Source organism: Xiphophorus hellerii, chromosome 15, assembly GCF_003331165.1.
Source record: "Xiphophorus hellerii strain 12219 chromosome 15, Xiphophorus_hellerii-4.1, whole genome shotgun sequence".
NCBI classification, from domain to species: Eukaryota; Metazoa; Chordata; class Actinopteri; order Cyprinodontiformes; family Poeciliidae; genus Xiphophorus; species Xiphophorus hellerii.
This window is the reverse complement of record NC_045686.1, coordinates 759,226-774,908: the sequence shown is the minus strand read 5'-3', so window position 1 is coordinate 774,908 and position 15,683 is coordinate 759,226. Positions and strand designations below refer to the sequence as shown.

Here is a 15,683-nt window from a genome sequence, read left to right as displayed (position 1 = left end):
TCTCATGTTCTCTTTTCTTATTCTGACGGCCTAAAAACCGGAGCGAAAGTTATAAAATAAAACATCTGTAAAAGATTTAAATCACATTTCAGTTTCTGATCTTTTATTCCTCTGACTGTGACGCGTTTTCCCCATCTGCTGGTTTTCCTTGGATCTTTTGAACGTGCTATTAGCCGTAAGAAAATTAATTTTAGATTATTTGCCCACTTTTAAAAGGCCTGTTTTTCCCATTTCTCGTGAAACCCGTATAAAACGCTTGATCAGGTTTTAGAGTAGCATTACACAAGTTTTATGGACATCCTGCTCCTGCCAGAACATTTTGAAAATATACTGCTATTGTCAAACTCCAAAAAAGGCCCATAAACAATGAAGCATGTGATATCTTGTTTTTGTTCAACTTTCCAGTAAATGCAGGACTTTTGTGGTGTGAAATGTTGAACTCTGAGACATAAATTTTTCTGTGCAGGAGTTTCATGAAACTCTTCACTCTCTGCTGCTGTGGCTCGCTCAGGCAGAGAGCAGATGCTACAGCGTAGATATAAAGCATCCAGAGACGAGCGTCAGAGCCCTGAAACAGCAGGAAGACACGCTGACGGTGAGCAGCAGATTAACAGATTGGGATGAGAAATGAAGCGTTAAGACCGAAACAATTAATCGGATTAATCGGTTCTTGTAATAACTTAGTAATTCAGTAACTGATGAATCGTTAACTGGAGTTTACAGACTGAGAAAAAGATCATTTGATGAAAAAAAACAACATATGCAGAGTGGCAATTAAGCCAAAACAGTTTAAAAAAACAACAAATTTACATTTAAGATAAAAAAAAAACAAAAAACTTAAAATGTAATCCACCTGGAACTCTTCAAGTGGAAAAGTTTTAGTTTCACCTGGTAAAAATTCTGTAAGAGAAAAATCATATTGTTTCCTATGGAAGAAGATTACGTCCACTGGAAAAGTAAATTTAATCTTCTGAGATTAAGTTGGAATTCTGAGATTAAAATCCAAATCTTTTTTTCCTCAAAATTTTTACTCTAATCTCAGAAGATTTAGTTGTATTCTGAGAAGAAGTCATAATTCTGAGATTAAAGTGAGAACTCCAACTTTTTTTCCTCAAAATTATGACTTTCATCTCAGAAGATTTTATTCAGTTCTGCAATAATAAGGTCAGAATTCTGAGATTAAAGTGAATTATGAGGAAGAAGTCAGGATTTTTGTTCAGTGGTCCATTTATTAATGAGATAATCCAAAAAAATAATCATCAGCTCTGTAAGGTCTGAGCTTTTCACATGTTAAAAGTATCTTTTTAGCTACAAATGATCAACTATACGCTAAAGGAGTGATGTTATTGCATTTTACACAATAAAAATATTTATTTTCTGATTTAAAAAATGACTTGATTTTTATTTTACTTGCATGTTTTAGTGCATTTCTATTATTGTATAAAACAGGCAGGCTGTGTCGATGTTTTCAGCCTGTTAATCGATAGGTTAATGTGTCACTAGGTCGTCTGCAGGCCTTCTTATGTCTCGCGCTGTTTGTGCTGTGCAGGAGCTGCAGGCGGATCTGCGCAGCCGGCAGACTCACCAGGCATCTCTGCAGGCCCTCTGGTCTCAGCTGCAGCCTGAAGATGCAGCAGAGGACTGCGACGAGGCGCAGGAGAAGCTGCATGTGACGGGCACCAAGCTGAAGCAGCTCAGGAGGAAGGTGGAGGACGACCTCCGCGCCCTGCAGCAGCGCCTGCTGGTCCAGGATCCCGGCTGTGCAGAAGCAGACCCAAAAACAGCCTCCTCCACCCAGAGGTACGTACAGAGGAGAGGTTAAATAGGAGTTAACTCTGCTTTTATCAACTTTTGTTTCTGTTCTACAGAAGAGAATCGTCCCCACCTCGATCGTTCTTCTCCCGCCTCCTTAGAGCCGCCTTCCCACTGCAGCTGCTGCTGCTGGTCCTCCTGCTGCTGCCCTGCCTGATTCCTCTGTCGGACAGCGAGCCGGGCTGCACCCTGACCAACAACTTCGCCTGGTCCTTCTACCCCATGCTGCACTACACCAACGGCCCGCCGCCCACCTGACGGCAGCTTGTTTCCAACGAAAGACATTTCCCAACAAAACATGGGTGACTTTTCAGGAAAATGTTTTAAAGACGACCTATTGTGCTTCCTTGAACAGATTAAGATAAACAAAACATGATCACTGTCATCAGTAGAGCTTCCAGTTCTGCCTATTTTCAGCTACTTCCAGAATGTTTAGGGTCTCTGTCACTTTAAATCCAAACAATCTGCTAATGGCCACGCCCCAAACTCAACATTTACACTGGTATGTAAAACAGATGCGCAATTATACAGCCGTACATCTTGGAAAAGCAGAAGTGGAACCTCCTGCACAATCAACAAGAATGCAGCAAGTGGTTTCTGGCCGTCAACAACAGCAGCCATTGTACAGCACATACAACTCTGGAAAAAATTTAAATGATCAGTTTCTCTGATTTTACTTTTTATAGGTTTATGTTTGAGTAAAATGAACATTGTTTTATTCTATGAACTACTGACATGTCTCTGAAATTACAAGCAATAATTTAGTATTTATCTGCAGAAAATGAGAAATGGTCAAAATAACAAAAAGATGCAGTGCTTTTAGACCTCAAATAATACAAAGAAAACAAGTTTAATTTAGAAGCAACAATGCTAATGATTTAACTCAGGAAGAGTTCAGAAACCAATATTTGGTGGAATAACCAGGAGGTTTTGGTTCAGCGCAGTGGCCTCTTAGTTTATTCCATAGGTGTAAAACCAGCTGACCAAATGTGCTGGTTGCTAGGTAACAGTGCAGTGACGCAATAACGGGAGGCTCGTTTTCCAGACGCCAAAAAAACAGCTGGGTGATTTTTTAATGTTTGTTTTTAGAAGCAGTAGAGAATCAAATGGAAGTTCAAAAAGTAAATTTGGCATAATAGGTTCTCTTTTAAAAAAATCTATTTAAATGTTTCTTTATTTGACACAAATGGTAACATTTGCAAATGTATTTATACTATTTCTAAAAATTTACAACTAAAATCAATATATTTTAATTGGACCAACAAAGTCGTGCATAACTGAGAAATGTTTTCAAAATGTTCTGCAAATAAAAATCAAAGTTGTTGAATTCAACTTTGTGTTTCCACCTTTCCAGAAATGGAAATTAAAAAGTTCTAATTAGTAACACTGGATTTTGTTAAATTGTCTGCATATGTATTTATATTTCTGATAATTTTCTATCACACAAAATCCCAGTAAAAACATTGGAAGTTTTTAGCTGTAATGTGACAAAACGTTACAATTTGCAATCGTTTTTGAAAAATGGTTCAAATCTTGACATTCTTTGAGATCAAGTCAAATTTTCCCCAACATTAAATTTTTATTAATATCTATTTATGCTTTTTCAATTTGTCATTCTGAGGCTTAAAAACTGTAAATCAAAAGGAGAAATTTTAAAAATGAAGATGGTAAAACTGCCATTTTATATCGTCATGCATTTTGTTTTATCATATTCCAGCTTTTTAAAATCTGACTTGTTGTTTTTATTACTGATTCAGAGGTCAGATTTAAACCGGATTTTTCTTTAAAATGACACCGAGCGCCATAATGTTTGTTTTTATACATTCAACATTTCATCGTGTTTCGTGTTTGTTCCTGCTAAACTGAATCCCAGCAAAAAAGACTAAATTTTATTTGTGTTTTTATACATTTGATTCATTTTAGTAAACACAGCAGGATATTTGTGTACAGAATGTAATGCTTTTTATTTATGACTGATTTTCTGTTAGTAAATCCTAATTGTTTTCCTTCATTTGCCTGATTTAATAACATTAATCAACAGAAGGCGACAGACATTACAGGTTTGAACATTTATTACTAAAAGTTTTCACCAGAAATGAACAAAGATCGACAGTTTTCTGGGTTTTTTTTCCTACACAACCATAATACGGTTTGTTTTAAGGTGAGAAATAGGCAGAAGTCCAGAGACCAGTTTGTGGTAAATAACCGTAAATATTAAAGTGATTGTCAAAGCTGCAGAATATCACAGAAATAACCTTCATCTCGCCCAACTTTAGAACAAAACAAAAAGGAATACACTTTGATCGAACAGCCGAAATTCACAATAAAACACAAAGTGGAGACAAATAAACCCAAATAAATCTAGAAAATATTGCAATTGAGCTTCAATTTCAGTTACAAAAGTAGTTTTAAAAATTATTTTTTTCTATAATTATGCGTTTTATTCATTCCTTTTTGTTGTATTCCTTCAATCCATACATGCAAGTGCTTTGTTACCGTAAAACGTTTTTAACGAGGCACAAATGGACGTTAAAAAAATAAACTTTCAGAAATAACAGGGGTTCTGTTGGAACCGATATCCTAACTTTCATTTGCATTTTTTGTAAAAATCAGTTGAACCAGTTAGTGGCAGATATTTATTTATGCTTTGGACACTTCAGCAAGTATTTTCTGTTAAAAATGGATTACAAAATAAGCTTCATACATCAACATTTTCAATGAGTTCATCAACTTCCACTATTAAATCATACCTATTACTTTGCTTAAACTACAAATCCAAGTTCCAAATAGTTTTTACTGTTTATAAAAAGTATCGTCTGCTCTGATAAACTTTGATATTCAAAGCAAAGTGTTAAGTTTATGAAGCAAAACTTTTCCTCTTCACATTGAAGAGTTAGGAATTTAATTATTGAGTCATAAAAATGGAGAAAGTGATGAAAGTTTGTAGCTGTTTATAAAAGACAATAAACTTCCTGTTTTAAGTTTTAACTTTATTAGATTGGGACTATTTAAGTAAATGCATATTTAATAATATGTTAATATTTCCAGGGTTTCTCCTGGTGTATTATAAGCCTGGCAGGCTGCCAGGCTCAGCATTGTTTATTTTAAGACCTTATACTGTGTGTTTAGGTGTAAATATTGTCTTCCATTACAAGTGATTTTTTAATATTTCCTGGCATTTATCACATTTTCTGAATTTGAGAATCTGTAGTTTGACACACTGTAGTTCCTAAAACTCAACAATCATCCAAACTGCCAAACCTTAAAGTTATATATTAAAAAAATGCATAAAATTCTGGTTTGTTATAGATCTAAAGCAGTGTAGATTCACAGTTACGGCTTCCTCAACATACCTCTGCTTAAATTTTTTTATTTTATTTCTCCATCTCATCGAATTTGTTGAATTTGATGAACACGGACAGAGAACTCCGCCATGTAAAAATCACCTAAAGTAACCGAACATAGATTATTCTGCAGCCAGTTTTTGTAGGCCATGAGTTACACGATGATGACATCGCCGTCCTTTATTTCAAAATTGTATATCTGCTTGGCTTCAAACACTTAAAAACTGTCTATTTGCATAAACTCGACTTAAAATGATACTTCTAAAAAAAGTTTCCAGTTCAGGAAAACAGGCTAAAGGGGAAAAGCCTTTAACATTTTTTTTGTTTTGTAGCTGAAGTGACCTGAGGAGACGTGGGTTGGACCAGGGACCAAGTCCTTGGTTGTGGGTTGTCCTTTATAATTTGAGGCAATTATAAAATTACCTCAAAAAGTGACAAAAATAACTTTTTTAACCAATATTTAAAAGAAGATTTCACCAAAGTTGTACTTTATTGGTTGGAGCTCTAATAGCAGCTTTTTCTTCTCGGTTTAAGAATTGTTCTTGTTTTGTTTTTTTTGTCATAAGTGCACATTTCTGTCCGCCAGATCCTGTTTTATGCCTCGTTGATTCATAATACTTCAATTTTTAAAGGATTAACAGCAACAAAAAAAAGAACACAAAAATTCTGGTTTCTGTTAAAATTCTAACAGGTTTTTAAGGCATTTCTGTTTGCAAATGACACTGCAGTAAAAAAAAAAAAGCTGTGAGTAGTGATCTAGTGGTTCTATGTCATTTATGCAGAAAATTTTATTACTTTTAAGAATACAAGCCTTGTTGTACAGTGCTGTGAAAAAGTTTATTTAATTTTTTTTGTCAAACTTTCATATTCCAGATTAAATTAAATGTAATACAATAGAAAAAAATATGATTTAATTTATTTAGAGGAGTAACCAAAACATCCAACCTGATTTTATGTGAAACTGTTGACTCTTTGCACGTGACGTCACGGACTCCAGAACTCCGCCCACTCCGCCATGATGGACCATCGCGCTCCTTTAGAGCCAGTCTAAAAACTGACATCTATAACCTAATATCGCTTCTATTTAGTTGATTTCACTTTAAAAATGGTCATAGGGGGCCTGCACAAATAGACAGGGACAGAAACCAAACTTGTCATTTTATTGTATGACTTTTAAAGAAAAGATATGGCGGCGATGGATAACAACCGTCAATCATAATGACTGTCAGCCCTCGGTGAAATCACTGATTCGCAGCGAACACTTTTTACAAGGTAAGAAGATTAATGTTCATTTACTTTATAAGTATTTATGATGACGGATATCAAATATCGCACTGTGGCGTCTAACCGTTGGTAACCATGGAGACAGTGCCGCACCGTCATGTAGCCTAGCATGTATGGAAGAAACTGGTTAGCATCTCGTTTTTAGTGCTGCTCCGGTTTAAAGGGAAACGCAGTTTATGACATAGTGACATAAATCATGTGGTGTGAATTCAGGCAGAGTCGATAATTTGATCAATGTATGGGTCGGTTTCTAAGCTAACTTATGTATATGTAAATTTGACCCAAAATAATAATAATAATAACAGTATGTATTTATAATGAGATTTTTAATCGATGCATTTGTTAGAGCCACCTAGTGGTGTGATGAGTAACTGCATGCAACGGGTCCTTCAGGCGCTCTCAATGCAGCTCGTCAATACTTTTTTTTTTTTTTAACTTGGGGTCATATTTTTCTAGTTCAACTATTAACGAAATACTGCAAGAACATCTACGAATATAATTTGTAAAGTTTTCTCGTGGTTGGGCTGGAAGAATATGACCCTGTGAGTGGGAGCTGCGCCAGTTGGTGTTCGTGGCTGGCCGCTCAGTCACGACACCAGCCGTGTCTTCTTTTATTTTTCAGCTGTGGGGCCACTTGCATGCAGTTAGAAGCCACATTGTGAACAGGGATTTATTCTGTGTCGTACTAGAAGGTGACAACCAAGCGAGGAAGGTTACACTAGCTCTGCAAATATCACCGTCTGTGAGCCCAACCAGGTGTGTTACGTTCACGGACAAATTATCTCGATTCTAACAAGTAGAAGCCACGAATAAACTGACCAAAACATTTTCCAGTTGCTCTGTCCAGTACTCCCGATCCTCACTTCCGACATCCATCATGGCGCCTCCAGTGATTTAGTGACGTCGTTGCAAAGAGTGAATAAGCTTCCATGTTTTTTTACTCTCTTAATTAGTGCCGCAAGTAATTATTTTGATGAATAATCTGATTTTTAAAAATGGCATTCTGCAGATTTTCCACTTAAGTTTTGACTAGAAAAACTAGAAAACTAGTTAAATTAAATAATTTAAAGAAATTATTTAATCTTTTATGCAAAATGTATAACTTTTAAGACCGTTTTGTATTTGAATATGTTGCTCTTTCAGCAAATTGCCTTTTTTTTAGTCTTGATACTCCAGTTAACAATTAATTGCCGCAAATCTGTCAGATTTAGGTCACTCCAAAATTAAGCTTTTTACTTTAAGTATAATATTGGAACTAATTTTATAAGAGGGGCCTTTAAATTTATTTTTGCCCATTTTTTGTTCTAATTTTTGAATCATGAACTCTGACCTTTAAGGTAAGTGGGGCCTGCACTACTGTAGATCTATTTTAAATTTTTTTGTGAACTCGTGGATTATTCTTTGACTCATCTTTGGCTAATTGTTATATAAAAACTTTGAGAAATGTACTTTTTCACATAGGTCCAGGTTGGTTTGCAAAGCTCTTTTTTCCTCTCAGTAAATAAAATCATAGAAAAAAAATACTATTTGAATCTAATCGAGTTCTTTTTGCTATTAAAAGTTGTGACAAAGCAACTACAGGAGTAAAATAACGTACCACTGTATGTCACGGTGAAGGCTGAGTGATCCACGATGATTAATATGATGCCCTATATGTTAGAAGCAAGAGTTCAGAAGTTGAAAGTGCTGACGCTGCGTGTCAGAATGACGGTTTGTTTCCAGGTCCGGTCCGTCCTCTGAGAACTCATCAGCAGCAGTGCACAGTGTGTTGACCAGTGGTCAGAGATTCCTGCTCTCGGTCTTTGCAGACTGCTCCCGAAAGGCGTCGGTCCAGTGAGAGGTCGTCGGATCCGAGCTTTAATCTGAACACTGGGCTTCGACCCCGACTCCAGCGCTGCTGGGAGTCCAGGTGTTGGACGGGCCGCCACCAGACGCCGGCTCCGGCTGATCCGTGGACTCCTGCTGAGCGGGCCGGCGAGGGAGGCGGGAGCTGTGCATGATGTGAGCGTCCAGCATCTCCAGCAGCAGGTCGTACAAAGGCACGATGTTCTTCATCTTCATGCAGTGCAGGTGGTCCATGCCTTTGTTACTGCACATTGGAAGAAGAAAGGCCAACAAGTTATAAGTTTTCACACCTTAAAAACAACTACAAACTATAATCCATGCTACTGGGATTACCGTATTTACCGGATTATAGGTGCAAGTCAAAAAATGCGTCATGAAGAGAAAAAAAAAAAACGTCTGGACTAAAAGTACAAAGTAACTTTTTTGACAAAAATGTACTTTTAGGAGTATTTTTACTACACTCTAGTTTCTATTTTTACTTGAGTAAAATTTCTGAATTTTCTACCCACTGAATGAAAAACAAACATGTTTTAACTGAGAATTCAAACACAAACCTGCAGTTTTTGTTAAAGTTGGTTTTTTCTTTTTAGGTTTTGTTGGCTCTAGTGGCCTTTATTTGAAAGTCGTTCGACAGGAAACGGGGTAATCAGAGAGGGGGAAGACGTGCGGCAAATGTCAGCAGGCCGGGAATCGAACCTGTGACCACTGCCATGAGGACTAACGCCACAATAGGTGGGCCGTGCTTTGTCCCTGCGCCACCACAGCACCCCAACCAGTTTCATAAGTTTTTTAATGAAAAATTAATTTGGAAACTTGTTTTTGTTACTTATATGAATTATTGTCATTTTGGTTCTTAAAAGTACCAAAATTTCCACTTAACTTTATATTTTGGTTCATCTGATGATGTAATTTTTAAATATTCATATTTTGATCAGTTACCCAATACCTTTTACCAGATACTTTTTTTTTACTCTCGAGTAAAAATATTAAGTAGTGCTGCTCTTACTCTTACTTTAGTTTTGGGGACTCAACCATCTCATTCTTAGATGATGGCTTTGTCATCTAAACCCAAATAAGCTGCTGCTGGCCTCGGCCCCAAATCAACATTTACACTCGCTTGTGAAAATGTCTGCAAACAGATTCACAATCATAAAACCGTACAGCGTCGAAAAGCATTAGTATTGCCTCCTGCACAACCAACAAGAATGTAATAAGTTGTTTCTGGATTGTAAGTCGACAACAAATCACTTGCCTTTTTCAGCAGCCATTGTGCAGCTGACCAAACATGCTGGAGCTCAGCGTGGGTTGCTAGGTAACAATCTGAAGGTTTTTGAATTAACACCAAAGATATTAACCTATTGCTAAACAAAAACTGGGTGGATTTTTTTCAACACTTGGGCTGATTTTAGAAGCAGTAGAAACGTATAAAAATGTCCAAAATATGAATTTTGTATAATAGACCCCCTTTAAATATTCACCGTGTTCCAAGCTATTGCAGTTCTAGCTCTAAATGTAACCATTTTTGTAGCCTCCATAAGGTTTGCTACCAGAATTACTCTTTATTTAATTCCATCCATCTTCTCCTAAACTCTGATGGCCCCACAGCATGATGCTGCTGCTACATGTTTTTCACTTTTATTTGCTGTACATCTGCATCTCCTTCCCTTCCGCTTCTTCACACGTTTTGCACCATTTTGTGTCAATCCGACATTAAAGCGTTTTTGCAGCATCACGGCGTCGGTGAGCAGTTTACCTGACATGGCGGATGTGTGAGAGCAGCATCAGGAGGTGGGCGAGGCGCGTGTACTGCTGGCGGAAGGTCAGGCCGCTTTTGGCGATGGCCCACACCAGAGCATCGGTGACCGAGTCCAGCAGGCGCAGCAGCTTGGAGCGACTCTGCAGCTCCTCGCTGCCTTCGTTTGAGCTCAGGCACATGTCTGGTCACAAAAACAAAGATCACAGCTAGCCGCGCAAACTCCAATTATCCAAGAAACCACGACGAAAAGTCTACAGCTACAGCGAAGCTTAAAATGAGAGCGGAAAACTGACCTCACTTGATTCCTGTGGTGAAAAGTAGTAAACATGTAAAAATAATTATTTTAGCTTCTATTCAAATGAAAATGAGGCAGATAAATTATTTTTCTTGTGACCAATCGCATGCAAAAAGGATTGAGAAGTGCGCGATGGTGAAACGCCGAAGAAAGACACAGCTTGTTTTTATGGAGGTCAACGATCAAATGATCGGACCGGAAAACAAAGCACTCAAAGGATCCGATATGGATTTGCTGTGAACAAATTCATTATGTAGTAAATCTCTTTAAAAGCACTTGAACACATTTCCTTCACAGAATACGCATTATGACCACATCCTGCAGTCAGCAGCTGCAGAGCTGCCAAAATTACAGCCAGAGTCCTGCTAGTCCGTCTTTTACACTGCTTAATGTTCCCGTCAAGTTTATCACTTATAGAGCATAAAAACAAGTGAAGAGGTGCTTCATTTCTCGCTGAAGAAGCTGCCTTTATGCTCCAGATTTGGCATAAAGACACCCACAGAGCGCTGCTGATTTTTTTTCCACTCTGCATTCCGTCTGCACATTCGGTTCGCGTCAGGATGCTGGATCTGCCAGGCCGTACATGCCGTCGTGTCATTTTTTGCTCCAATCAAACTGCCGCATTTAAGGTTACAACTGTAAATATATATTATGCTTTAAGAGCTCAAGACTTATTCAAACTGAACACAAAATGTCACTTTTGATGCAAACTGAAGTCTTCTGATTATCAAACTGCTTCATGAGAAAAACCCTTAGTGTTTAGTAGAGAAGCAGCTCCTCACTTTTATAAACTGCAGGTTTTAATGGAGGTCAAGTCTGGCAACTAGGATGGAAAATCTTCTGAAACCAAACTATGCTGGACTTTGAGGAATGTCCAAAAGTCACTCAAACTTCAGATTGTCAGATATTTTACCTCAGCTTTTCCTAATGAATCCAGTTCAGCTCTTTGGCTCATTTTATTTATGAGCTGCTATTTAATTACAATAAATTATTCCCAGCAGATTTAGGCTTGAAGTAATAATTTAGTTTTACAAACATGTTTCTTTTTACTGATTTTATCATCCAGAGTCCCAATTTTACAGCAGTGATGAGGACCATTGTAGTCAGGGGGGGAAAGTAGTAAATTTTATCCGAAAAACTCAGAACTTCTTGAGAAAAGGGAAATCTCTGAGTTCTTCTTGCAAATTTTAGGTTTTCAAACTTCTGAGTTTTAAAAGTAAAGATTTTTTTGAGAATTTCAAAAACTTAGGAATTTCTGAGTTTCAAAAATCTCCAAACTGAGAAATTTCAAAGTTTTTTCCTAGTAAAAAACTCAGAGCCGTTTTTTTAAATCAAATTTGAGATTTTTCACTCAGCAATTTCCTTAGAAATTTTTTTTGACTTGAGAAATTTTATAGAAAAAAAACTATCAATTTTTAGATCTTTAAAACTCAAAAATGTCCATATTTTTCCCCCTTTAAAAATTTTGAAGATATATGAACATTTCAGGGTTTTTTAAGCATTTTTGTTTTTGTTTTTAGATTTTTTTGGTGAAAATTTACTCATTTTTCTGTCTATAATAATTATTACAGGGTTTCCTCTAGGATTTTTTTTTGCAAACTATGTTTGCAAACTATCATTGCTGTTCAAAAGCAACAAACATTAACATTAGTTTCACATTTTCAAGGCTTGAACTAAAAGTAAATTCAACTCAACCTTCCTTTGGTGCCGATCCGCCGCCTTTTCTCTCCCTCTGCTCAAACTCCTTCTTCATTCCTGAAAGCCTCGCAGCAGCCAGCGGTGTTGGTTTTTCAAAATAAAGTTATTTTTAATGTTTCATAATATTTAAATTCACTTCAGGCAAATCGATCACTTCCTTTAACATGTATATAAAGCAACTTATTTCTCAAGGAGTGGCGGCTTTTATTCTGTATTGTTGATCAATTACATGTAGAGGAAACCCTGGATATTATTACTTACTATTATTATTATTATTACTACCGATTATAAGAGGTTTAATTGCTGTAAAGAGCGAAGATTTCAATATTAATAAATAGAATATTCCTTATGTTTTATTACTATTTGAGAGAAGCCTCTTAAATCCTATCCGAACATGTTTCTTTTATTCAAATATTATCACTGCTGAACTGAAACCTGCTGGGTTTTGACCACCTGCCTTCCTCAGGAATCTCCTGGCGGCTGTTGATCATTTCCTCTTCCTGCCGCCGTGAAACGGTGAAACTGCCGTTTCATCGCTGGTAATTTTGCCAACTTTGCCTCAAGCTGCATTTCTAGGAGCATTCAGGGCCTTTGCTACATTTTTCTCCCTCTTTTTGTTTGAACAAGACAAAAATCTCTTCTCAGAACTATTTGGAGGATTCTGCCGACTCAGGCGTATTTCGAAGAAGCAATAAAATGTTAAACAGTCCAGATGTTTGTGGCGTTCCATGTCATTCTCACCTAACGCAGAAAAAGAGACGCTAAAGAGGCGAATAAGACACGCGTCAGAGCAAATGAGTAAGAAGTGTCCTCCCGAGAGGATTTCTTCCAGAACATTAAAGTCATTTTAAGACGGCAAAGTAAAACTTTATGGAAGAGGATTAGGGCCGCTGGAAAAAGAACAAGCGAGAATGACTTTTTTTCTTAGATTAAAAGTCAAAATTCTGAGATTGAGGTCAAAATTTGAAGGGGGAAAAAGAAACAAAATCTGAATTCTGAGATAAAAGTTTTTAAAAAATGTCAAAATTCTGAGATTTAAAAAAAACAACTACAAAACCCCTTTTTCCAGTTGGTTCAGAAAGTGCAATTAGGAATTTAAAAAAATAACATATCAAATGCTTTATCGATCCCAAAGGAAAATGAAATGTTGTTGTAACTCATATTAATTAAAATTCTTCAGTGTTGCTGTAGATTAGCGCTAATCTAGCAGGAATAAATACAGATATTTATCAGATTGGTGCATCTCTGGTGTAAATGGAGCAAAATTAATCTGCTACAGCAGCATTAAAAGTCAAAATTCTGAGATTAAAGTCAAAATTTGAAGGGGGGGGGGGAAAACTGAATTCTGAGATAATTTTTTTTTTTTAAATGTCAAAATTCTGAGATTAAGATCAAAATTCTGAGATTAAGGTCAAAATTCGAGAGGGGGAAGAGGGAATCAGGATTCTTAGATAAAAGTAAAAATTCTGAGGAAAAAAAGCCAAAATTCTGGGATTAAAGTCAAAGTCTGAGAAAAAGTCAGAATTAAACAAATAAAGACAAAATTCTGAAATTGTCAGAATTCTTAAAGTCCCATTTCTGTAAAATGTTTTTTTTCTTTCCTGAGGTCTTAATCTTCTTTTGTAAAATTTTGTGTTCAACTTAAAATATCTGTAGTTAAACCACAAATCGGAGCAGTTTTGATAATCCTTGATTATTTCTTTCTTGTATAAAATCTCACATGACCAAAAAATTTCTAAAACCCCAATTTTTTAAAAATAAATTCCTCTAAACAAACACATCCAGGCTGAATGTTTTACTTATTGCTTTCTTTACATTCAGTAAAATAAAACAAACTGTGATGAAACATTGTATTCGTCGGACAGAAAGCGCTGTTTTTTTGAGTTTTTTTATTCTTGGCTCCTGTTGAGCCTCCAGTGAAACGCGCCGCCATGTTTCATCCGTGACGTCAGCAGCAGCGAACGTCGGCCCACACAGACGCGCTTCACTCACTGGAATTGAGGAGGATCATGGCCTTGAGGCAGACGTACTCCTCCCTCGTCAGCTTGAGCTCTCTCACTCTGGACGTGGCGGCGATCAGCATGTCAAAGATCTCCACGAAGCCCTGGACGCAGCTGCCCTCCTCCCTGCCACACACAAACACACACACACATCCTGCTGCAAACGCTGGTATTTATGCAGAACGATTCAGGACAATCAATCTATCAGAACCAGAGCAAAAAATCCACAGAAAAGGTTAGAAAGCCTGGAGAAAACTTGATCAGAGCCATTTGAAATAATCACAACAATGAAAGTAAATCGTTTGCACAGTGTTGTGCCTGTATATCTGCACAAATATGGCAATAAAATTTACGTGCAATTTGCACCGACTCATCACACTGCAAAAACACAAAATCTTACCAAGTATTTTTGGTTTAGTATAAATATCTCAGTTCACTTGAAATAAGAGAAAACTAACTTATGAGTAACTTTCCAGCAAGATATAGGAGTCAATAATTACTTAATATTAATGAGAAAAGGAGATAAAACTAGACCAAAGAAATACTTTGTAATACTTTTTGCAGTGCATGGAAATGACAATTTTAGATCTTTCAAACTCAAATTTCCATGTTTGTTTTTTCTACAAAATTTCTGAGATTTATCAAAATTGTAGTTTTTTTCTAGCATCTTTTGGAATTTTTCAAACTCAGAAATTTCCATGATTTTTTAAATAAAATTTCTGATATTTATCAAACTTTCTGAGTTTTTTGTAGCAAATTATTTTTGTCTAGTTTTAATGCAAATATCTTGAAACTTGAAATAAGACAGAACTAAATTATAAGTAGCTTGAGAAAAATGTAATAATCTTATAGCAAAGCATTGTTATAAAATTAAAACAATGCTATAATCTACAGAAATATCAGTATTTGTAATGATGTTTTAAAAAAATACAAATATATACTTCAGGAATTAAAAAACAAGTCAAGCCACAACAAAATTTAAAGAAGAAATATTTCCATCTAAAATTCTACAATGAAAACAAAAATGATGAAAATAAGGCATAAAATATATTTTATTTATCTATATAAAATAAGTGGAACTAGTACTTTTGTTGCCAATATTAAATCAATAATTGATGCAAAAAGGCTCCTATTTTTGCTTTAAAGTTATTTGTGAGTTAATTTTGTCTTATTTAATTTTTCTAAGATATTTGCACTAAAAACCAGAACAAATATACTTCGTAAGATTTAGTTTCTGTTTTGTTGTTTTGCAGTGCGGGCGCACAAATTTAAATTCAGTGCGTTTTTTCTCTAATCAATACAGGATCAAACATACTAGATCAGAAATGATTAATCGTGATAAATCGATTTCTGAAGTAATCTTCAAATAATTTAGTAATTAATCGACTCAAAACAGGACATTTTGTAATAATTATCCCAAAACTGTATGAAAAAATATACAAAATTAGAATTTTAGATAAAAAAAAATTTTTTTTATTTAAAAATGAATTAAGTTGTTTATTTGGATATTTAATGTATTTCTAATATTGTATACATGAAAAATCTGCAGAATGTGTCCAATGTTTATCCCTGTACTTGTACAAATAATCGGAAGATGAATCAATTACTCAAATAATCGTTAACTGTAGCCCTAAAATATAAACGCACCG

General features: G+C 35.9%; 2 protein-coding genes and 1 long non-coding RNA gene across 13 annotated transcripts in view; 2 read left to right on the top strand and 1 right to left on the bottom strand.

The window, feature by feature from the left end:
- Window positions 1-2,197, top strand: part of syne2a (spectrin repeat containing, nuclear envelope 2a) — a 141,450-nt gene extending 139,253 nt beyond the window's left edge. For all 11 annotated transcript variants that reach the window (XM_032585364.1, XM_032585368.1, XM_032585371.1 and 8 more), the window contains 3 exons: window positions 467-595; window positions 1,550-1,800; window positions 1,869-2,197. In XM_032585364.1, coding sequence (XP_032441255.1) covers window positions 467-595; window positions 1,550-1,800; window positions 1,869-2,070 — 582 coding nt within the window. In that variant the 3' untranslated portion in view covers window positions 2,071-2,197. The remainder of the gene's footprint in view (window positions 1-466; window positions 596-1,549; window positions 1,801-1,868) is intronic.
- A 369-nt stretch (window positions 2,198-2,566) lies between these two features.
- On the top strand, window positions 2,567-5,916 carry LOC116734174 (uncharacterized). The gene is made up of 2 exons (XR_004342183.1): window positions 2,567-3,662; window positions 3,748-5,916. It is a non-coding gene; the product is annotated as an uncharacterized LOC116734174 (long non-coding RNA).
- Window positions 3,935-15,683, bottom strand: part of esr2a (estrogen receptor 2a) — a 31,125-nt gene continuing 19,376 nt past the window's right edge. The window contains exons 7-9 of the mRNA XM_032585375.1: window positions 14,027-14,160; window positions 10,039-10,222; window positions 3,935-8,529 (exon numbers count right to left, since the gene is read on the bottom strand). Of these exons, the coding sequence (XP_032441266.1) occupies window positions 8,298-8,529; window positions 10,039-10,222; window positions 14,027-14,160 (550 nt within the window). The 3' untranslated portion in view covers window positions 3,935-8,297. The remainder of the gene's footprint in view (window positions 8,530-10,038; window positions 10,223-14,026; window positions 14,161-15,683) is intronic.